We start from the raw sequence: 24,915 nt of genomic DNA on the forward strand, positions 1-24,915 counted from the left end.
ACATTTGAAAACCTTAACACAGGTTGGAAAGCTGTCAAATACACCCTCCAAAACCATCTAAGGTTCTGATGAGAGGACAATTACATTCAACGAAATTGCTCCAAAGCACAATGTGTAGCATCACCACACCCAAAGTTTACCATGTTTGGTGAAAAGAGGGGACACTAATCTGGCAACTGGTGAAAAGACGGAAAAATGCCAGGTAATTCCCCAATTCTGACAAGTCTCTCTATATCTACAGTGAGAAAAATGCATTCATGGGGAGGAGGGCGTGTGTAAAACAAAACAATACTGAAAAGTCAGCAAAAGATTTCTTTCCCTAACCCCATTAGTAAATTTGCACAAAGTATAAAACAGAAAAATACAAGGGATTCATGGGCATTTTCTTCTATGGCTCGAGTTCTAAAAAACAAACCCAAACCCTCCAAAAAACAAAACCAAAATACAGTTAGGTGAAAAATTCAGCAACAACAACAAAAATTAAAGAGGCAGAATATAAAATAGTAATATACTGTTTCAGAGCCTGCCCCACCCTGCGGACGCAGGAAACGGAAAATGTGTTCTCAACAGATCCAATCGAGGCTGGATATGTAAAAAACGGAAAGCCAGCCTCACAAACCCCACTACACAGTGGTCAGAGTGTTAAAACCAGGAAAGAGGAAGGGGCGAGGGGAGGACAAAAAAAGAAAAAAATGGGCCAGGAAAACACTCAGAAAAATTTATCATCAATTCGAAAATGGGGCCTTGTGACATCGTCAGGGTTAATAAAGACGGAGATGGACTTCCCCGGGTTCTCAGTCACAAGCTGCTGCAGTTTTTTGGCCAGGCGGTCATCGGGCTGGTTGGGGTCCCCGCCGTCGGACTGTGGGGAGGGGATGCTGGCGGTGCTGCCCCTGCGCTGCAGCTCCAGCGTCAGCCGGTTGGCCGCCTTCACGTGCTCTATGGCCGTGCGCAAGTGCTCGGCGGGGTCTGAGCGCACGGAGGAGAGCTTCCGAGCGTGCAGCATGACCGTCTCCTCCGACAGGTGCTCCAGCATGTTGCACTGTGGGATGAAGTAATTGGGGCACATCTTGTTGACGAGACAGTGCTGCAGGTCGTCGATGAGGCCCAGCAGGAAGTGGGCTGCATAGTCTTCTTGAGCCAAGTAGTTGGCAGGCAGTCTGTCGCACGCCCAGAGCATCATGCTCCGCAGGTGATAGGGACTAATGGCCTTGGGCCGCGACAGCAGTTTAATGATGATGGCTTTGCAGGCCTGGTAGGCTTGCATGAGGCTGCTGGAGATGCACTTCTTCAACTGTACCTCGCTCCTGGCAAAGGACAGGCGCCACTCGTTGTCCTTCTTCCCTTTGTAGGAGCAAGCGGGCACCAAGTAAAACCCACTGATGACCTCTTCCTCCGTGATCTTCCCATCCCAAAAGTGATTCTCCATGAGCCAGCTCTGGGCCACCGCAGGCCAGCCTTTGAAGGAGACCACGGGCACAATGTCGTAGAGCATGCGACTGCTGCCCACGCCCAGGATGATGGAGATGATGGTCCCATTCTTTTCCACCTTTTCCACCTTGGGCATCCCTCGCTGGGGCTTCTTCTGAATCTCTGAGAGGACGACGCTGATGGAGTCGTAGAACCAGTCGGCCACTTTGGTCGGGGAGAAGAAGTAGTTGGTGGCACCGTTGATGTGATCGACGATGGTACAGCAGTCCTTCCACTTACTGATCGTTCCCTCGTCGAAGAGCCGCAGGCTCAGCCATGAGTGGCACAAGGCCGAGTGGCGCATGTCGAGTGTCACAGGCTGGTTGCGGTCGTGCAGCTTAAGGGCCGGCACCAGAAGCGTGAAGTCCATGTCATAGTCGGTCCCCCGGGCGTAGACGTTCAGCTCATCCAAGTCCAGGTCCACCACACCTTCCCGGACGCCTCCCGAGAGCAGCAGGTACTCGTTGGCCACTGGCAGTTTTTGGTCCAGTTTTTGCACCATTCCTGGAAACGGAAAAAGAAGACACTATTAGAGGGTGCACAGGCACAGAAAGGCTTCCACATCAGTCCAGGCTGTTCTGAGCATCCAAGATTCACTCTTCATTCACCCCTGTTGTCAATTATAAAACCAAAGCTCCGGAGCTGCAGAGACCTGGTCAACAGGCTTCCCCACACCGCACAGGAAGGAATCCAGTCTTCTCTAAGTGAAGGTCTATGATTGATGTTTCCTGTGCAGTAAAAAGCATTATCATTTTTGCAATGCAGTATACATTATTTATCTCCTCTTTTCTTAGGTTTCCCCCCAATGGAAGAATTTTTTTTCTTTTCAAAGAGAAAAACAAATTGGGGAGGGAGGGATGGGCAGGAAGGAAAATATGCAACAATGAATGGGAAAAAAATAAATGGGAAGAATATGCTGTAAAAAATATATATGATGCATTAAAAAATCATTAATAAAAAAAGAAAACAAAAAAAGCAACCCCCCCCCCCATACATACACAAAAGAAATGGCTCCAATAATAAGGGTTTGAAACAACAGGGAAAAAAATAAAAGCAAGCATTATCATTTTCTATCATAAACTGGGGTTCATCTTCATTAGTCATCACCCCTCACCTGAGCTCTGTCAAGCTGTCAAGAAAAGTTTCAACTCTACCTTGTCCTGCAGATGCCAAATCTAATCCTACCAACCTCAGCAACTTCTCTCACTTCCTTATTCACTCTCCACTTCTGGTGCCATCACAGGTGGTCAGGTTTTTTGGGTCTCTTGCCCAAGCAATGTTCTCGCTCCTGCCTCTTCTGCTTGAACTTTCCTGTTTATCATTAGTTCTCTAAGGAGGGGCTGCATACCACTTAGGGTCCTGGGGACACTTAACAAGAGCCAGTGAAACCACAACTTGTAATACTGGCACGTCTTTGGACTAGAAAAGTGCTGATCTTTCAGTGAACTCGAGTGGTGTAGTCCACCGTGCTGAAGCTGTGTTGTGTTGCTTACCCAGAGGCCACGGTTCTCTGGTAGTGTGAATTCACTCATGGTTCCAAGGGAGAAAGATGGGCAGTCTGCTCCTGGATTCACAACTTGGGTCATATATGAGTCTGGTCTGACTCAATGGCAACGAGTTCAAGATGGTCTTTAGTATCAAGGCAGTGGCCTCAAACTGTTCTAGCGAGCACTGTGTATTAGTGCACGTACACATTACATCAGTTTCCATTAAGTCACTGATAAAGCAGAAAATGTTGTAATTTTATTACATTCCAATTCTCATCTAAACATCTTTCTAATTAATACACAGTGTAACAAAATGGCCATAACTATAAAACACTTCCACTGCATACGAAAGTACAACAGCCATCTTCAGGAAAAAAACATTCGTGAAAAAGCATCTTTTTAATGCAAGCTGGACTAAATGCTTTGTTCAGAGAACACCATTTTTAGGTTAAAGAATAACTAATAAACTATGATCATTCAGACTTGGGTAATTAGCAAAAATTTTCTGAGAAAATGAGCCATTCCTTCAGAAAGCCACTGATAATATACTGACAAAGAGAATACTGGAGTTTTGAAGAGAATATTAGAAAACAGAAAACTCATACTGGGAAAATTACACTGTACGCTTGACATTTTCCCAATTTTTTTTTTCTGATGAGGTTGGTGGTAATAGTATGACGTGATTTTTAAAAAAAATGAAATTGTGAACCTTTTGAGGATGAGAATAATGTATTAAGTTGTCACAGGGTTGGTATGCAATAGGCATATCATCAAAGCTACGACTGATTTGTCATGATGTGGAGACTCGTGTGTTTCTGTGATGCTGAAAGTTATGCCCTTGGTATTTCAAATGCCAGCGGGATGACACATAGCAGATGAGTTTCAATGGATCTTCTAGACAAAGGAAGACTAGGAACAAAGGTCTGGACATCTAGTTACCAAAATTAACCAAGAAAAATGTTACAATCAAACACCATGTGGCTCCCTTGTTTTGGCCACACTGCCAAATTTAGTGTTCAGTTCTACAAAACATTCTCTGAAATCATATTTTCCCAACTGTATCGCAGACTCACTCATCACCAAAGAACTGGAACCAATTCATAGCTGACTTTCCAGTGGGTCCTCTGAGATGACACTGCATGGAGGAGATGACCCATCCATCTCACTCAGATGCCGATGGATCTAAACCAGAGAGGTGCTGCCTTTGAGAAATGCAACTCTCTAGATCAAAGTCACCTGAGCTCCCCAAAGATACATGAAAAAATTCTTTACCACATCCTCCCATACAGATAGGAGTATAGATCCTCATTACTCTTTAAGAACACATCAGTTAAGTCAGCTAACATTACAAAATCAACAATGGATCAGAAAGAGAAACTGCTTTAATGGGTCCTTGGGCTGTTCCACAAAATATACACACAGACATTCTGATTCACCAGCAAGATTTTTCCAATGATCGATGCTGGAAGTATTATCAGCAGATAATTCTCTTAGGAGTTTTCTTGGCTACAAAAGCTTTCTCAATCAAAGTCGCACCTGTGTGTATCTGTAAATGTCATTGAAGGGTTGGGGTTTGGTTTTGGTTTGTTTTTTTTTTTTAGAGAGAGGGAGAGAAGGAGGCATGGTGGTGGTGAAGGAAGACGTGCATATGCAATAGCTGACCAGCATGGTAGTATGCAAGATTAAAAGGCTCTGAAGGCGCATTTCATAGCAGAGTTCCTTCCTCTTGGGTACAGAGAGGCTCACTTTGGGTCTTCAGGAAATTCAATCTCTCCTTCTGTCCAGCACTGCTCTGTCCCTCTCCTTCACACAGCTGTGGATCCCAAACGGCTCCTTACCAAAGAGCTCCCATCACAGAAGCTGCTCAGAGAAACCCACGCTAGGGCACTGCCTGTCATTCAAGCAAAACGAGGGAACAAGCAAAACCCCTTTCATTACAGATTCTGTTTACAAAGATTGCTTTTCGATTTAGTCCTTTTTAAAAAGATTGAAATTTATCATATAAACTGATTCCAACATCTATTCCTCAATTTTCTTGTTAAGATTTCAATACTAAACTCATCTTCACTCCCATCCTATTTGAGCTGTAGCTACACAAAAGATTTATTAGCTATAAAGCTGTTGTTGTGTGTTGTTGACTTGTAACCAACTCATAGCTAGCCCTCCAGCGGGTTTTCAGAGGCTGTAAACGGTGCAAGAGGATGATGGCCATCTTCCTCGCTCAGAGCAGCAGATGGATTTGAATTGTCTGCTTCAAGGAGCTCTGACTGCTTAGTGGTAAGGAACTGTGCTGTCAACACAAAGGTACACGGTTTGAATCCCCCAGCTGCTCCATGGGACAAAGATGTGATTTCCTGCCTCTGAAAACCTGCTGGAGGATCAGCTATGGGTGGGTTCAAACTCAACAGTACACAACAACAACAGCTTGGGGTCTGGCATCACAGCTGTTTACAGTTAATAGAGATTGAGAAAATCATTATTACAGGCCCACTTATAAATGAGAAACTCTATTTCAAAGAGCTACATTTGATAATGCAGTAGTTTTGTCTTCATTATTTCATTATTCATTCTTTAAATATTAGTATTAAATATTCTTTCATTTTTTTCACTTTGAGGTGGCTTAAATATACAAGTGAAAAACTATCTAATATTGTGTAGTAAATAATACATTAGGTAAGACTATTGTTAGCTTCAGTGGAGTGGATTCCAGCACAGGGCAACATCACAGGGCAAAACACAATGCCTCTGGGGGTTTCTAAGCAGTAACTTTTTTTTTAAAGCAGTAACATTTAGAGGAGCAAGTTACCCTTCCCTTCCCTTCCCTCCCCTCCCCTCCCCTCCCCTCCCCTTTCCTTTCCTTCCTTCTTTCCTTTCTCTCTCTCTCTTTCTGCCACTTAGCAGGCCTGAACTGTCAACATCTCTGTTAATAGATGAGTGTTTAACTAGGGCTCTTTCAGATTGTATTAGAATGAATTAGAATTGTTATTAGGGCCCTATATTCTAGTCTCCTTTAGCCCTTTAAAGAACACAAAATTCTATCTGCAATTCTCATTTAGCCTGGATAAACCAGCCTACTTCATCTTTCCCTGGAATTCTAAAGATAATCCACCCAAGACTTCAGAAGATAACAGGGAATTTATTCCTAAAGCTCAGTGCCCTAGTAACTGTAGGGGGGGGGGGAAATGGCATTAAGGTCTACTTAAATGGAAATTATTAAATAAGCCAAAATAAAAATGTTAATACCTATCTGTCCAGGGACATTAGCAGATTGGGAGACAGTTTTCTGACTAAGCAAGCCAGTGGCTTCTGCCTGGGATGAAACCAGCTCAAACTCCCTTCTGCCCTCTCCTGGATGAAAGATGAAAACATTTTCATAACTGTCCTAAACATTCCTGTCCAAGATAGAATATCCGCTTTGCTCATAACTCTTTTTTCTGCACCTAGTTAAATATTGATCTTCTTTTCAAAAGTGCCATAAAATATATTTTGTAACATTATAACAATAAAACATCACGATAATACTGGCTTGTCTTTTTAGAGAGCATTTTAGCAGGATACTGCAAAGGTTTATTTGTCAGGTGAGGGATGTTAAGCATCAAGGTCCACAAAGGTATTCCTTGTAGCATCCACACTGACATTTGGTGTATCTAAGCTCACTAGTTTCCAGTTTAAAGGTGATTTGATGACATCAACTGGAGTCTTCTACAAGCCTAAGTCCTCTGGAGGGAGAATTTTCCTCAACCAAGTTTAAAAGAAAATGAGCTGACATCGGCTATCATGGAAAAGAGGGTTGCCACACGACTAAACGAAAGATGTGGTCTGAGTGCTGGTGGGATACAGACAGAGGAAATTCCTCCCCTCTCGTCCCAAATCAATCACCTGTCTACTCTGGCTTACGACTCAACAAGTACTATCTCTATCACGGGTCTTTTGTGCAATTTCATTCAATTATGAGAAGATAAGGGTCTGTTGAAATATTAGTTAAATTGTCCAATCAATCAATCACTGGAAACAAAGAGAATAGGTAAGCACAGACACAGTGCTGAGCTTGTTAGCAGGAAAGACAAGAAAGTCACACCAATCCAAACTCCATATTGTAGAATTCCACAGTGTGAATGTACCACAATTTCTCAATTCATTCTACTGTGGTTGGACATCTGGGCTGTTTCCATGTTCTTGTGATGGTGAACAATGCTGCTGTGAACACTGGTGACAGCTCTACGTTTGTGCCTCAGTTCTCATTTTCTCTGGATATATTCCAAGCAGTGGAATAGCTAGGTCATAAGGAATTTCTATGTTCAGCTTTTTGAGGAAGAGCCAAACTGCCTTCAAGAATGGCTGTATCATTTTACAATCCCACCAACAATGTTTAAGAGTTCCTGTCTTTCCACAGCCTCTTCAACATTTATTGCTTGCTGTCCTATTAAACTCTGCCACTGCTACTGGAGTGAAATGGTATCTCATTTTGGATTTTATCTGTATCTCTCTTATTGCCATTGATTTGGAGCATTTATTCATATGTCTGTTGGCCATAGATTTTCCAAGATAATTTTTACAAGAAGATAATTCCCATCTGTTTCCCATGAAGCGGCGGTTACATGTGAACTACTCACCTTTCAGTCAGCAGATATCACTAAATGTACCACCAGGGTTCCTGACCTTTCTCTCCTAAATATTAATCCCAGTCCCGCTACGTCCAGTTTTCTAAGCCTTGATTTTAGTATTTCAAGCCTCCAAGCTTTGATTTTGTTGTACTGAGTTTCTACTTAAGCAGACTTTCCTAGTATTCTTTAATGTAGGTTCTCAGACTGGAACTTTAGGAATAAGCTCTCTGTCATTCCCCTTGGGTCTCTAGTGATTATCTTCAACATTCAATTAAAAAGTGAAACTCTCTTCCTTATCTTCTTATGGCCTTGTGAATAAAACCACATTCCACGGAATTCAAGTATTGAGTATTTATCTTCCATCACTCAAACACAGCACGTGCACCCTCCTACATCAGGAGTGGCATCCACTTCCTAAACAACACACCCCCGGAAAGTCTATGAACTTTGATAAATGTCACTAGTTGTAGAGGGGCTTCAGATCTTTTGTTCACAGGATCATTAATGAGTCATGATTGACTCGAAGATAGTCAATAACAAGGATAACATCTTTTTAGGGAGCTCTGGTGACTTAAATGGTAAGAATCTGCACTGTAACCTCAAAGGCACGTGATCTGAATCCACAGCTGCTCTGTGGGAGAAGGATGGGCAATCTCTTCCTATGCGATTACTGCCTCTGAAAACCCACTGGAGAGTCAAGTCATGAGTCAGGTCCAATTTGATGGTACACAACAATCACATCTTTACAGCTCTAGCTCTGCGGATATGTGAGTATACAGTTCAACCAAGTAGATAAGTGAAAGCAGTAACAGTACTTACATTAAAACCAACCAGACTAACAAAGGCCACTGCCATGGAGTCAATTCTGACTCATCATGACCCCACAGGACTGAATAGGACTGCTGGGAAAAAGACAACCCAAGAAGACCTTGTTATGAGCAAGTTAAATGATCCAGCACTTACTGTCTATATTAACACATTGCTGGTCCAAACCAGCCACACAGTCCCACCTCAATTCGGGGAATAAAGATCAATTCTAATGAATGTTGAGAGGGTGGAAATTTGTAATATTTGATAAACGTCCTAAACAGCTCCCACGCTAGTCAAATAATCGCACACTAATGCACTCGGCATTACAAACCAATAACACGGAAGGAAATAACACAGTCCCTACAAAGAGGTGAAAGAGGTGGAAGAAAGGAGGAGAGGAAGGAAAAGGGAAACTTGTTTTACCTGCAGGACTGACATCCCAGAGGTGATACGATCACCCTGCAAGTATTTGAGGAGCTGTCCTGGAAAAGGAGAAACAGACTCCACTGTGGGATTCCAAGAAACAGAACGTAGAGAGAAAATTTCTGCCAACTGCTGAAAAATGGAGAAAGTCTCTCTTGGGTAGAATTTTTTTACTGGTACTGCCTGTGGTGGTGATCTCCAGGAAATAAAGCGACCTAAGGTACAAAGTTGGGGTGGAGCCTGAAAATTGGCATCTTTAAAGGTAGCCACAGACACAGAGTCTAAGTGATGAGGGGAAGCCTCACCACGGAGGCCCACAGCCACATATGTCATACCAGTAGGCCCCAGTTCCATCCCATCACCGTTGTTTGTAAAATAACCCTCAAAATCTAGGCCTAATGACTAACATTACTTTGGCTCTGTCTAAAACAGAGAGCGTTTGTGGCATCATTCATAGGGAATTGTGCTGCTAACCCAGACGTCACACTTCTCCGGTGGTTTGACTCCATCAGCAGCTTTACAGGAGAAAGATGGCTTTTCTTCTCCAGGGAGACTTACAGCCTTGGAAAGATGCTGGAGGGTCAGTTATGAGTCAGTTCTGACTTGATAGCAATGAGGGATCTAACACGGACTAAACCCAGGGCTCATGCATGAGCTGTTAAAACACATCATACGTGTCTGAGGAGGGTGGGGACACAGAGTGGTCACCGGCAGGGTGCAGAACTGTCCGAGTGCTGGGACTGGTCTTCTCGCACATCTTGTTGTTCTGGTGTCCTTTTTAATCTGCAGCCCAGCTGCTGTGACATCCTCTAACCACCGGGGACAACTCCACCAACTTTAAAACGAGTGAGTACAGATAGCATCAGCAGTGATGACACTATCAAGAAAGGGACTGAATGAAGAGAGTATGTTTCTAAAGCGTGAAAACTTCTTCACTTCAAGACACTCTGAGATGTGCACTTCTGGCCCTGCTGCATACACGTCTTTGATCATGCAGGGAAAAGCAGAGGGTCAGAGGAGAAGGAGACCCTTAACAAGATGGACTGGCACAGTGACTGACAATGAGACTGGGCATATCAGAGAGTGAAGACTGTAGGATCAGGGAAGCTTCTGTTCTGTTGTTCACAGGATTGCTATGACTCTACACAATGGTACACACAACAACAACAACAACCACCACCACCACACACTAGTCAAGGCTCCGGTGGTTCAGTTGCAATAGTCTCGCCTTCCATGAGGAAGATCGTAGACCAATTCAAGTGGACTCATCGCCTGTCAGTGTAGGCTCAAGTGTGGCTTTGAAGCTGAACTGGTTTCAAAAGAGCCTCCAGGTTAAGGCAACTAGGAAGAAAGAGCTGGCCATTTACTTACAAAATATGGCTTCTAACAGGGCAATCTGGACTCAAACATGAGAATAGCACAGGCCTGGACGGTGCTTTGCTCCCTTCTCAAGGGGTCACTCTGAATGGGGCTGTGGCTCTGTGGCAGCTAACGACGACAGTGCAGAGGCAGCTGGCTGAAGGCTGAACGTGCAGCCTTTTCCCATAATGCCCCTGATTAACACTTTTAAGTAACCCAAGCTGCCCCATTTCACAGACAAGAAAATAAAAATAAACAATACTTTGATAAATTATTCATGGTCTGAAAAGCTGAGTGCCTCAAGAAGGATTGATGCAGAGACTGTAACAAAGGAATCAAGCATATCAGAGTTGGTGAGGACGGTGCAGGGGAGGGTGGGCTTCCGTCGCCCACAGAGTCACTATCAGCCGTTCTCACTCGATGGCACCTAACCACCACCACGGCTGAGCTGAGCTCCAGCTTCCAGTTAACACCACATTCCTTTCCCACGCCTGCTGCCTGCTTCCCAGGGTTAAATGGACTCTCCTGGGAGAACACTTTCCTATCTTCTGACCCTTTATGGTTGCCACAGAAAATGCCACCGGAAGCAGTAAGAGGAAGCTTGTTTTTCCAACCCAAACTGAAACCAATTCTATTTTGGAGTAAAGTGATTTTTTTAAAAAGCATTTAAGAGTTTATTTTCATCATTCTCGAGGAATGGAGTCTATGAGCAAACCAGGCATGGTGTCACAGCATTGGTATGATGATGAATAAGTAAAAAACGAAAGGGCTTGGTTCACAGTGAGCTGTGCTGCTCACCCAAGGTGCCTCTCTAGCAGCTAGAATCCATCAGCAACCCTGCAAGAGAAAGATGGGCAATCAATCTCCTCTTGTGCCATTTACAGCCTCCAAAAACAGCAGGGGGTCAGTTATGTGCTGGGATTGACTAGAGGAAGAGATTGGTGATTTTGTTGTTGTGGTGTGTTGTTTTTTTAAAGTAAAAACTATCTAGGCCCCCCCCTTCTGTGTGTGTGTCTGTTCTGCACTCCTGACTCTGCATTCCACACGTATTTTAACACAGCCTCCTTATTTCAATGACTTTCGACAGGCTTCCAAGAGACACTCTTAAAAGGTCCCCACATATTCAGATGTATAGTCTGATCTATTTTAAGCCAACAGCAGACCTTTTATTTTAAGGCCACATCTCTGCTCAGTGGAGGGTAACTGTGAACACGAGGCTACTTTTTACCGAAGGAAACACTAATCACAAAGCTTTACTTCTCTCCTTGTGGGCATGGCTTTATCTGCTAAGTTCACATTTTATATGCACAGCTCTACAATGAGACATGAAGAAACAATCGTGAATGACTCTGGGCCTTCTCATCAAATACACCCCTGGTGTCCACAGGCCTGTGAGGAGAGGTGTGCTCCTGGTGACTGCCCTCTGTCCTGCAGTGAGTATGTCACACTTCTTCAAAGTAGGGTGTCAGGTCGACATACCAACAGATAGGCCTCATTAATTTAAAAATTAGACCAATTTAAACAAGAGTCTCCTCTAGACAATCTGGAAACTATCACTGGCCAGTCAGTGTTTGTGTCTTATACCACAGGGGAGATCACTCTATCATGTACAATGAACCCCTATGGATGTGTCACCCAGCTCCAACAATTACGTGAGTTAGGTGAGCCAGACTTTTTTCCAGGAGCCTTTTAAAATCACATATATCATATCAAGTAACCCATAAACACTTTAAGATATTTCTCTAATAAAGACCTTTTAAAATGGTAACTGTTAATGCCCCCCCCACACACACACACATATAACCAAGAGGAAGGACCCTTGCTGAGATGGATTGATTTAGTGACTGGGGCATTGTGGGTAGGTGTGTCAGAGACAGTAACATTGACACAGGATACAGCAAGGTATAGGGCTTTGGTACATAAGATTGCTATGAGTCGCAAGCAACTTGATGGCACATAACAACAATACCAACATTTGAACATGTTGTGTGTCTGTGTTAACAGACACTGCTCCATGTCCTCCGGGCAGTACTAGGAAATACAGGTAAGTCGACACAGGAGAATTGTTGCCTAGGACAACCACCAGCAGTGAGGACAGCACAAGTAGACACTAAGGGAATGATTTTAAAATAGTTTCCACACAACGTCCCAGTGAGTCTTAAATGATTTACCAGCTCATCATAGACCTTTCATTAAAACAAGCTCTGATAACATTTCTAAACAGATTTAATCAACTTTCTCAGATCAGTAGGCCTGTATTCCAGTCAGTATACGTAGGAGCTGGCACCTTGACTATCTGTTATTTTATTCTGATTCTTTTCATTTACACACAGACATACTCAGTAGATTATCTTCCTACTATGGAGAACTTTGAAGAGGCAAAAGTTGGTCTATTTCCCAGGAAAGCAATAATATTTCTTCCTCAAATTATAGAGAACAATAGACAAGGTATTTAAGATTTGAGAAGAAAACATGGAAAATCAATAGCTGTGTTTCCCGGCTCACAGCACAAACTCAACTTTGGAGTGGAACTTTGTGCAAATGGATCTCCTTATTTACATTCAGGGAGCCTGGTGGGGCAGTGCATAGCGGATGGCTCTAACTCAAAGACTGCATCTCTCTGGCAGTTGGAACCCACGGGTCTTTGAAGAAGAAACATGGACAATCTCCTCCCATTACCAACAGCTTAGAAAACACATCCTGGAATCAGTTATATGTCCGTTCTGACCAGATGACAATAAGATTGTATTTTTAAAAATTCATATACAATTGTTTCAAGTAAAATGAAAAAGCCAAAGTATCGCTTTTATCTCTGTTAGGGATTCCTCTGACTTTGTTTCTCTAATTCAAACAGAAAAAGAGTTCTGGGTGGCATATTCGATGTCTGCATCCATTTGTCTATCCTATCTTAAGTCTAGCTTGTGTCTCAGTCTGTCGCATACTTGCTCTCCTCCCAGTTGTCCTTGTCTCTGATTGCTTGTGTATCCTAGGACCTAACACAACAGGGGTTGAAAAGATGTAAATTAAATAAATGGGTGGTGCAGCTAAAGATAGCATTAACTGGAATTGTCTAGGGTGAAAACTGTCAGGATGTTACCCTTGGTGTGATAGTATTGAACCTAATTGTCACTTCCAGGCATGATCAGAGATGCAGGAACCACTATGTCTGTGAGCAGTGAATCACATCACATACACAGATGAGCAGGGAGGGAGAAGCAAGGCTCCTTAACACAAGCAGACTGTGAGCTGTAGCTGAGAATGACTGTATTATCTGAGAATGAGCCACCTCTCAGATAGTGCAAAGCACCAATATCCAGGCAACGACCTATACAGAGGGTTATGAGCAAAGATACTATTTAACCATAGTGCATTCTAAGATCAGAGTCTAACGCCTGGTTTTAGAGCGCACACACACAAAAAACAAGTTCGTCCTAGAGAGGCTGAAATCAGGCTGCACATTGTAAGCAAAGATTCTTAAGCTCTGTCTGACGTATTTTGGGCATGTTGCAAGGAAGGACCAGTCCTTAGAGAGGGACATCATACTTGGGAGGGTGGAGGCACAGTGCAAAAGAGGAAGATCCTCAATGAGATGGATTGATTCAGTGACTAGGGTAATGGGGGTAGGTGTATCAGAGACGATAAGGTTGGCACAGGATAGAGCTGGGTTCAGGGCTGTTGCATGCGTAGGGTTCCTATGAGTTGCAAGTGAGCTGACAGCACTTAACAAGAACATGTGTTTTTCTCAGATACATAAAAACTACAAACTAGCTGCCACTGAGGACCAGTTCATGGTGCCCCCCATGTATGACAGCGGAAAACTGGAGTCTCACAAGGTTTTTCTGTGACTGACTTTTGGAAGCCGATTGTCAAACCTCCAGTGTTAAGCAGATTCCTTCTTACTAAGCAAGTTCCAAGAAAGGCCAATAGAGGGCACCCCAACTCCACATATTTAATCAGCTTTCGTAACTGGGCAATCAGACAGTTTGTAGGGAGCTGTACTGCTTTGCCCAAAGGTGCCACCTCCCTGTCCTTCTGAGTTCTGAATTCTCTAACAGCAACTCCATCAGGGAAAGAAGGGAATACTCCTGAGTATTTTCAGCCTTAGAAAACACACTGGCGGGTCGGCTAGGCATTGCCTCTGACTCACAGCAATAAGAACTTAACACCAAAATCAAAACTCTAGAACCAAAGCTGAGCAATACAGAGCTGAAAAATGATACATTGTTGTTATTATGTACCATCAAGTCAGAGCTGATTCAGCGTTGACCATCCAGCAGGTTTTCAGAGACTGTAAATCACCCAGGAGATTACCTACCTTTCTCCTGCAGAGCTCATGGATTCCAATGGCCTATCTTTAGGTGCTGGCTATGTGAGTTCTCACCCACTGTTGTTATTGTCGTTATCTGCCATCAAGTCCAGTACTACTCACAGCAACCCGATGAACAACAGATATGAACCATGTCCTGTGCCATTCTCATCATCTCTGACATACTTGAGCCCACAGCTGCAGTTACTGTGTCAATCTATCTTATTAAGGTTCTTCCACTCTTTGCCTACCCCTCCAACTCTCCAAGTATGATATCCCTTTCCAAGGAACAGCCTCTCCTAACAACATGCTCAAAGCATGTGAAATGAAACTTTGCCATCTTTACCTTCAAGTAACATTCTGGCTGCACTTTTTCCAAGCCTTATCTGCTTGTTCTTTTAGCAGTCCACAGGATATTCGGTACTCTTCAACATCACAGCTGAAAGGCATCAATTCTGCTGTCATCCTTATTCACTGTCTGGCTCTCAGATGTAGAGCAAACGATTGAAAAAATAATGGCCTGAACCAGGCACACCTTAGTCTTCAAACTGACATCATTGCTTCTCAGTCATTTGGAGAGGTCCATGACTGCAGATTTTCCCAATGCAGTCACCAAAAATGGATAAAAGTACATTTTAAAAGCACGACAGTGAGCTCCAGCTTCCACCTAGTGACATAACTACGTTTTAGATTTTCCTAGGAAGTCTTTCATGTAATTCAGGAGCTAATGGACTCCTGTGGGGCTGAGCCTAGATAGAAAGATGTCTCCTCCATGTGGGCAGCAGGGTCCAGTTTCTGGTGCACAGAGAAGGATCCAGGAGCCCTGGAGGCACGGGGCTGCTAATCCATGGATGAGTGGTTCTAGCCCACCAGCTGCTTTGCGGGAGACTGACCAGCAGTCTGTTTCTGAAAAGGGTTACAGCCTTGGAGACGTGATGGGCAGTTCTGTCTGCAAAGACAGACTCAATAACAGCAGTGTGCTCTGGGGAATTAAAGACCCTGTCCCGAGTTCTGGGGTCTGCAGCTGCTACAGCTGCGACTCAAGAACAACAAAATGCAAAGAAAGCTCACCGAGTGCCTGACAAGGAAGGAGCCGGAGGAAACGCTCTGGTGTGAGGTGCGTAAGGTACCACACTTTCTTCAAAATGGTTTTCCTCTGACAACAAACAGATATACCAAATGCTTTTATGAACCCACATGATTAATAAAATGAAAATTAATTCTGTGACTACCGGGATTCGATCAATAAGTAAGCAAAACAAACATCCTGTTAGGAAGATTGTTTGGCATTTACAGGAAATGACAACAGCCACTTTCTCATTTGTTGCTGACAGTAAGCCTCTGGAGGAAATGATAGCTGTGATCGTGTGGCCTGGTGGTAAGAACGTGCGTTGCCATTCCAAAGGCACCTGGTTCAAATCCACCAGCTGCTCTATGGGAGAAGGATGGGGAATAGATTTACCGCCTCTGAAAACCTGCTTTGAATTAGTTCTGACTTGACGGCACACAACAACAACAACAACAACAACAACTATGAAGATGTGGAACCTATAGTTCTGGGTGACTAAATAAGCTGAGAGACACACAATTATTTGTGGAGACAAGCAGGCCGGGGTGTGTGGGAAAGGCCTCTGCTGGGGGCATCACAGGTGCGGCAAACATGGCACCTCTCGCTGGGGCCCCATGGACTGGGTGGTTGGTAACATGGATGGAGCAGGTGGTTAGTAAGACGTCTTCTTTCATCACATGTACCAGTCAAACACACACACATTACTCCTAGAAAATAACATATTTTTTTAAAAAATCAGATACTTCATAATCACTTCCGTTTTCAACACAGGCCATTGCTCTAAACGACCCAGCCCCACTGGTATTGAGTGGGTTCCAACGCATCGCAGCCTCCACTGGGTTTCTGAAGTTGCCAATCTCTAAAAGAAGAGAGAGTTCATCTTCCTCCTATGGAGTGGCTGTGGATCCGAACTGCCAACCTTTCTGTTAGCAGGCCAACAGGTTATACTACTAAGCCACCAAGGGTCCTTTTTTTAAAAAAAAAATATTAATGTTAAGAATAATGATGAATCTTTGCCTAAATTGCCTTTTAATAATTCATTTAAATAAGTAAATGCTATTTTACAACATTAATAATTTTCAATCTCACATCCATCAGTAAAATATGACAGCCTTGCTGTTTCAAGAAAACACTGAGCTAACACTCAGCTAACAAGTCCAAGTCTGTCCGCGGTGTAAGCAAGAGGGCTCCACACAAACGTCCAGATGGGGGCGCTGCACCTGTGCCCATTGTTTAAGGGTGCTCTGAGGGACCAAGTAAGTTCTCCTCAAAGAACCCAGATGTAAGCGAGGGAAAAGGTCCTGACAACCTGACAAACCAATAAAAAGCAGGACCTCTTTCTATGACACACTCGTCCCCCTGATAATTACTTCTTTTGGATCTGGACAAAAAATGTTCTTGATTGTTTTGAACTTGAAAATGCTCACATCAAAAGAGATTTCACTTTGTAAAAAAAAAAAAAAATCACAAACAACTCTGAAAATCCTGCCAGGAGTTTGATACTTGCTGTTTGAAAGCACAAGGGTGTCATCTGGAAGAGGATCAACTGTCGCTGTGTTCCTAAGCCCACACGGGGCCAATGGAGAGAGAGGACAGCAAAGAGGGCTGCTGTTACTGGGTATTATTAGGTCCACAAGGATGCATGGTGACCTCCGGGACAATGGCGCCATCCTCAGGCTCTCCACTCGGCTCAAGCCCACTGGTCACTGTGTCAACCTCTCTCCTTGAAGGTCTTCGTCTCTGTCGCTGTCCCTCTGCGTCGCTCAGTATAAGGTCTCTTCCCAAGGACTTGCCCCTCCTGACAACTGCCCCAGGCATGTGAGATAAAGTGTCTCCATCTTCGTGGCCTCTTTGGGACCTGCTGGTTTTACTAATTCTGAGATGGAGCTGTGTGTCCCTGGGGCGACCCACGGCATACTGAATACTCTTCTCCAACATGACAATTCAGAGGCATCATTTTGCTGTCGTGAAGTACCTTTTCTCTCTTATTGCTATCATGGAAAAGTTCTATGACAGATGATTCCTTCCCCCCGCCCCATCCTCCCCTGAAACGACTCCTTTTAAAAAAATTCCCCCAACTATCAAAAAAAGGTCGCAAAAGATTGGCAGCACTCCCAGGAGGATGGCCCCGAGTTGCCTCTCGAGACTGGAATGGAACTCATCCCTGTACCACAATGTCCGGCCAAACAGATGGACTATGTGAGGGGAACAGCAGCACTGAGGGGGTGCACATCCCTACGGTAATCAACCACATGAGACCACAGGGCAGCTGGTGTCCAACGATAACATTCAAATGGTGGGAGAGTGAGGAGGGAAGGGTGTGTGCAAACAAGAACCACAGAGACACGTAGCAACAACAGTGATCCATGGTGGGGATTACAATCAACGTCGTGAAGCAAACTATGTATGAATGCTTGAAGGGAATGCCAATCTGCTCTGTAAACTGCCTCTCATATGAGAATAAAGAGTTTTTCTTAAAAAAAAATGTAGCAGGAGTAAGTAGCGGGGTGGAAATAAGGAGTGGAATGCAATATCCCAGACAGAATAATGAACTAAAATAGTGGGGATCAAAGGAGAGATACAAGGTTTCGTTTTGCTCTGTAGTGTTTGAATCAGTTGCAAATTCAGTGACTCTCAGACCTGTGTATAACATGGCAATGCCAAGAGTGTTGCTCACACAAAGAATTAACCACAGACAGAGGGAACTGGCTTTCAGGTTGTTTTTTCTTCAATTGTCCTAGGACAGATCAAAGGCAGGGTGGAGGGTCGGAGACAGGGGAAGACCTTCATGCAGAATGGGCTGACACAGTGACTGTGAGAGATTGGGAAGATGGTGCAAGACAGAGCAAGGTTTAGATCTGCTGTTCACAGGGTCCCTACCTAATGGTAATAGCTGATGGTAGGCGCTTCAAACTCACCTCTCTGTTCTGAGCGAAAAAGATCTGGCAATCTGCTCCTGGTAAAGACTGCAGCCTAAGACGATGCTGCTCTGTCATGCAGGGTTGAACACTGACTTGGTGACACCTAACAGCGGCACCCTGTCCCATCGTGTATCCGGCCAGAAGCTTGGACAGAGCAATGCTAAGGCTGGCTAAGGATCGTGAAGGCCAGCTGGCCTCACCTAAGCAGATGTGGGTCAACGAGGATCAGGTTTGCAGGTGACCTGGCAGCTAAACAATGATCTGGGCCAATCAGCACAATTACAGCTCAGGCCCTGAAACCAAACAGTACAACTTCCAAAGCCATCAGCTGTCCCTCAGGTGAATTAAGATGAGAAAGACTAAATACAAATACTTACATCCCTTCCAAACCTCCCATCAGTTTAGACTGTTAAGTAGGAAGAAGACTAAAACCATGGGCACTCTTTGGAAAAGATCATGCCGACCTGAGAAAAGTCATTAAAAAGGACTAAACCAGGTATGGTACAAGTTATGAGACGCAGCGATCTCGGTTTTAATGTAGTAACAAAAATGACACATGGCACAGAATCAAAGCTTGCTCTGAGAGAAACTCTGAAATGAAAAATTCCATAATTTCTCAAAAACAGGGCTCAAATTCAAGTTCAGCCTGACAGCTGTCAAGTTGGAGCAGACTCACATTTGACCCTCTGGCAAGGTTTTTGAAGCTGTAAACTGTACGGAAGGAAACTACTCACTTTTCTCCCACTGAGCTGCTCGTAGATGTGAACTGCCAAAGAAGTACCAACTTCGGGTTTGCAGCTCAACTATGTTGTTATGTGCCGTCGAGAAGCCCGTGACATAGTGACCCTACATATAACAGCTCTGAAGCTGCCCTATCCTGAAAGTCTCACTGACTCCGCACCTGTTCCCACTGACCCAATTACTGTGTCAATCCATTTCATCTGGGACCTTCCTCTCCCGCACTGTCCCTCCACCCTACTGAACATGATGTCTTTCTCCAAGGACTGGTCTATCCCCTGCCATGAGCCCAAAGTATGTGAGACAGACCTTCAAAATCCTAGCCTCCAAGGAGCAGCTGGGTGTCACCTTCTCCAAGACAGACCTATTTGTTTTCTTGGCAGTCCATGGTATGTTCAAGACGCTTCTTCAGCACCACAACTCAAAGGCATCAATTCTTCTGTCATCCTTAGTCACACTGTCCAGTCTCTGATGCATAGCAAGTAATTATGAAGACTATGGTCTGGATCTTCACCATTGGACCAATTGGCAGCATCAGGATGGATGGTGAAGAGATTGAAATTGTTTACAGCCTTAGTTTGCTTGGCTCCACAGTCAACACTCTAGGCACCAGTAACCAGGAAATTAAAAGATGTATTGCAATGGTAAAGTATGCTGTTAGGGACCTCTCCAAACTACTGAAGAGCAATGGTGTCAATCTGGAGACTAAGGTGTGCCTGATACAGGCCACAGGCTTTGCAATCACTTGCTATGCATCAGAGAGTTAGACAAAGACTAGGGAGGACAGAAGGAGAACTGATGCTTTTGAGCTGTGGTGCTGGAGAAGAGTACTGAATGTACCATGGACTGCTAAGAAAACAAACAGGTTCATCCTGGAGAGGGTTAAACCAGGCTGTTCCTTGGAGGCAAGGACTCTGGGGTTTTATCTGACATACTTTGGACATGTTGTAAGGAGGGGAAGACCCTCTAAGAGGTGGATTCATTCAGTGACCTGGGTAATTGGGATGGGTGTGAGAGGCAGTGCGATTGGCACAGGAGAAAGCAGGGTTTAGGGCTGTTGTACGTAGGGTCGCTATGAGTCGCAAGCGAATCAACAGCACATAACAACAACAACGTGATCTGGATCAGGTGCACTTTAGTCTCTAGATTGACATTACTGCTCCTCAGCACTCTAGTGAGGTCTTTCAATGAGACTTCTCAATGCAATTTGTCTTTTGATTACCTGACTGCTGGCGCCAAGAGTTGATTGTGGGCAAACCCTCTAGCAAACCCATGTGCCATTTTCAGTTTGTCCACTAGAGGGCGGACCTTCTCAGTTTTACAGTTGTGGGAAGGTTCCAACCAAAAAACAAAGGTAAGACTGAAGGTTGAATCAAATTCCAAATTCACACTTGATTTTCCTGACATGCTTAGAAAGGGATAGAAATGCATTTGAGTTGTAGAAACAGTGCTTCTTGCTTGTGAACCCCAAATGCATACATGTGTGTTACACAGTAACTTAAACTGTGAGATTTCAGCCATCCGTTGATAAAACTCCATTTCTTAGGGATAATTTAAAAAAAAAACAACACAAAAAAACAACCAACCCAACCAGATCCCAGAAAAGAAAGCTAACAACAGTGTGGATAATATTAAAGAAAGATTATGAATTTATGACATTTATGATCTTCATGATTTATTTACTACTTGTGTGACATTTGAATAAGCTGCTTGATTTCCTAAATCTTTAATTTTTAAAAATGGAGATAATAAAAAAAATTTTAAAAAGGAAAAAAATTAAAATGGGGATAACAGCTTCTTTCTCCACAGGGCTATTGTCAGCCTTGAATACTCAGTTATTCAAAGTTCCAAGTATGGCTTCTGGAACTCAGCAGATGCTGAGAAAAATGTAATTTTGTTTTAAAAATGGCATTTTTGTAGGTCATTTAATGATACTCTGGTTTTAAGCCTGCTGTATAGGCATGTGACTTTCGAATTTGATAAATGTTCCTGTATTTTTCTTTCTACTTAATTATGTCCTTCTCTCCCTTTTAACTGGGCCTTTTAATAGGTAATAGTCACATAGTTCAACAATCACTGGTGTAGACACGACTTCCAGGTGTTTTGTTTGTTAACTGTCATCGAGTCAGTCCCCAACTGTCAGCCGCTGCGCACAGGGGGACAAAATGCTGCCAAGGCATCAGCCACGCTCCTGATCTTTGCGGGCCCTGTGATTCACAGGGTTCTCGCTAGTCCTTTCTTCCTAGTCCATCTTACTGCGGAAGCTCTGGGGAACCTGCTCAACATCACAGCAACACACACTTCTGCTGACAGATGGGAGGTAGCTGTGTATTAAGTGCACTGGCCAGGACTGGAACCCAGGTCTCCCACACAGAAGGGAAGAACTCTACCACTGTACCACAGAAGCCCCTCCAAGGGTAGAGCTTGTCTTTGACTTATCTCTTTATTGCCAGTACTCCTATGCAGTACTCTGCAAGTGTTAACTGACATGAGTTGAATTAAAGAAGCCTCATGAAAATGGCTAACTTCATTAAGGGACAAAAAATTTTTTTTTAATATATTTTTATAATTCCCACATTCTCTTGCATCCCTTTGTTAGGAATAAATATGTTACTCTTCCAGTTAGATGATCTTTTAACTGTTTTCCAAACTTCTTGGCATAGATTGGTGAGCATGTCCAGGACTGCATCTGTTTGTAAAACACGTCAGTGTTATTTCATCAATTCCAGGGTCCTTATTATTATTATTTTTTTTTAGGAATTTCTTTTTTCCCCATTTTTTATTAATTTTAATAAACATTTACAGAGATTTTGGATTTCCATTCTTTCACTGCTGCACTTTTCTCCCTGCCCACCCCTCCCCACCAGTTCGCTCCCCTCTTTGAAAAGAAAAAAAAATTCCTTCATTGGTATACAATTCCCCCATCCTGTCCCCACCCCGCTGCACCAAGTACACTTCTCTATGCAACCTTAATTCTGGACTCCTGTGCTAACCATAATAGTCATATATTGCCTCTAACCTGTTCTTTCCCTCATCTGTTTCAATACAGTATACATAAGGGACAAAAAAAAAAATTTTAAGTGGCCACAAAACTCCTCTTGGTTAGAAGGCAGAAAGAGAATCCTTAACAACTCAAAGGTCTGAGTGCCAGTCTCTGGCACAGTCAAAAATCTAAGTATAATTTACAGTTGACCCACATGGGTTTAAGCTTCTCAGGTCCACTTGTACAAAGACTTGGTTTTTCTGCTGCTGTTGCAGTGGGCTCAAGTCTTGTATCTGCCTGTGTGAGTAGTTCATTTCTCCAGTAATTTATACCCTGGGTAAGGAGATGATGCGAATCACACGGCTTTTTAAGCAGATACCTGAAGCATCTGAGCTCACCCAAGAGCAACAGGTACAAGCATCTACACAACTCAAGCCCAGACTTGTGTTGTTAAGGGTCAACGGTCTATATTGATTTTTTATGGTTCATTTTAATTTAATAGCATCTTTCTTGTTCTCTGACAGATGTGCTACATGAGCAAATGTAATAAAACCCTGGAGATGGAATAGAAGTTGTATTTGTGGTACAACGCCTCTCAAACCTTAGCATGGAGGACTTATTAAAACAGCCTGCTGTGTTCTTCCCACAGAGTTTCTGATTCATTCATCCCAGATGAGGTCAAGGTTGGCAGTTCAAACAAGTTTCCAGGTGATGTTGATGCTGGGGGTCCCAGCCTACACTCTGAGAAGGACGGGCTTAACATAGCTCTAGAATTTACAGCCCACAAGCGAGAAAGCCCTTGTTTGCTATGTGCTAGCAAGTCTGAGCCCACTCATTCGGAGCTGACCCTTCAGCGGATTTTTAAAGGCTGTAAATGGAAAAGGAGATTGTTTATTTTTTTTTATTTCATTCTGATTTATTTATGACGTTTGAATGCATTGTTTTCATAAAAGATCCTTCCCATTTCCTTCACCCCACCCACCCATTGAATGGTGCAACCCTGGGATTAACACCTACTTGTCCTATTCTCACCCCTCTATTTCCACCCCCTACCCCTCCTTGGTTCCTCATACACGTTCTACAATAATGGTTTTATACAGTATTTGTCCTTGTGGGGACTGAGTTAGTTTACTCAGCATAATGCTCTCCAGTGTCCCTCCCAAGTTAGGTAGTGATTTATAACATCCTTTCTCCTGTGTGCTGTGTGAATCGCCTACCTTTGGGTTGGCAGCACAGCTCTTTACTCCTGTTGTTGTTGTCGTCGTCATTGTGTACCACCGAGTTGTAACCAACCCATAGCTGACCTCCCAGCCGGGTTTTGGAGGCAGTACTTGCACAGGAGGAGACTGTCCATCCTCCTACCTATATAGGAATGTTGTTTGTTGTTGAGGACCATCGAGTCAGAACTGACCCATAGCTGACCCTCCAGTGGGTTTTTCAGAGGCAGCAAATACCACAGGAGGAGATTGTCCATCCTTCTCCGGTCACACAGCTGGTAGATTTGAACTGCTTACCCTCTAAGCCACTCGAATTCCCTGTGGGAAAACGGAAAGCAGTAGGAGAAACCTGAGCCCCGGACCTGACTGTCTACAGAGTCACCATGTGGGACTAGAAAATGCCTACTCCTCTGGCACCGGTTGGTTGTTGTTTTTGTGAAGTGTCGTCAAATACAACTCATAGCGACCCTATGAACAACAGATCTGAGCTCTTTTCTATCTTGTGTCATCCTCATCATTTCTGACAAATTGGGCCCAATTCTGCAGTCACCGTGTCACTTCATCTTGTTGAAGGTCTTCCTTTGTTTCACCGACCCGCCATCACCCACCAAGCATGATGTCCTTTTTCCAAGTAGTAACGTCTCCTGTAAGGGACATACTCTATTGTACAGAGGGTTTTGGGGGGCCTGTTATTTCGGAAGGGGATGGCCAATCCTCCTATGGATTTCAGGCAACTCAGTGGCACATAACAACAACATCAACATGAGGGACACTGTGTATAACTAATAAAGCAAAGTGAGGTTCAAAACTCAGATATATTAGAAAATGCTCTGAAGGAACAAAGTCCTATGATCAATCAACTGTCCCAGACAGCTCTTATGTAAGTTTATTCCAAGATCGGAGAGTTGACTAAGTGCCATGTTCTACCACCAACTTGTCTTGAAGACAACACTCAATCTTTCTTGGCCAGTTTTCCATTTAGAAAATGAAGGTATCACTGAGATGATTTCTAGGTGCCTTCATATGCAAAGGGTTCAGAGTTACTGTACATAAGGTCGCTATACATCACAAGCTACTCAACGGCACGTAACAACAACATACTATATTGGCTGTGTTTTTTGTTTGGTTGTTTAAGCCTCTTGTTTAGAGTCAAAAAGACCTCAGGGAGGGCCTTTGTATTTAAAGTTGGTTGTTATTATATTTTGGAGGAACATTCATCTAAGTGGTACAGCACTCTTCTGTCAATATGCTGTACTGAGGTAACCTGGGGTTGCTGTGATGCTGAACCTTGTTCCACTGGGGTGTCAAATGCCATATCGGTTTCCTATGATGGACAGTATTTGGTAGAACTCCCAGTTTGAGAAAGATTTGGAAGCAGGAGTGGCATCCACTTCCTAAAGACCATGCTTCTAGAAACTCAATGAACTTTGATAAATGTCAATAGTTACAGAAAGGCTTCGGCCCTTTTACTCATAAGGTCACTATGAGTCATGCTTGACTAGATGGTAATCAACAACAAAAATGCTAT

General features: G+C 43.6%; 1 protein-coding gene across 1 annotated transcript in view; it reads right to left on the reverse strand.

The window, feature by feature from the left end:
* Nucleotides 1-317: 317 nt before the first annotated feature.
* MB21D2 (Mab-21 domain containing 2) overlaps nt 318-24,915 on the reverse strand; it is a 177,865-nt gene continuing 153,267 nt past the window's right edge. The window contains exon 2 of the mRNA XM_006898495.1: nt 318-1,974. Coding sequence (XP_006898557.1) covers nt 710-1,974 — 1,265 coding nt within the window. The 3' untranslated portion in view covers nt 318-709. The remainder of the gene's footprint in view (nt 1,975-24,915) is intronic.

Source organism: Elephantulus edwardii, unplaced genomic scaffold (genome assembly GCF_000299155.1).
Source record: "Elephantulus edwardii isolate Elephantulus edwardi_28Jun2011 unplaced genomic scaffold, EleEdw1.0 scaffold00232, whole genome shotgun sequence".
Taxonomy (NCBI): domain Eukaryota; kingdom Metazoa; phylum Chordata; class Mammalia; order Macroscelidea; family Macroscelididae; genus Elephantulus; species Elephantulus edwardii.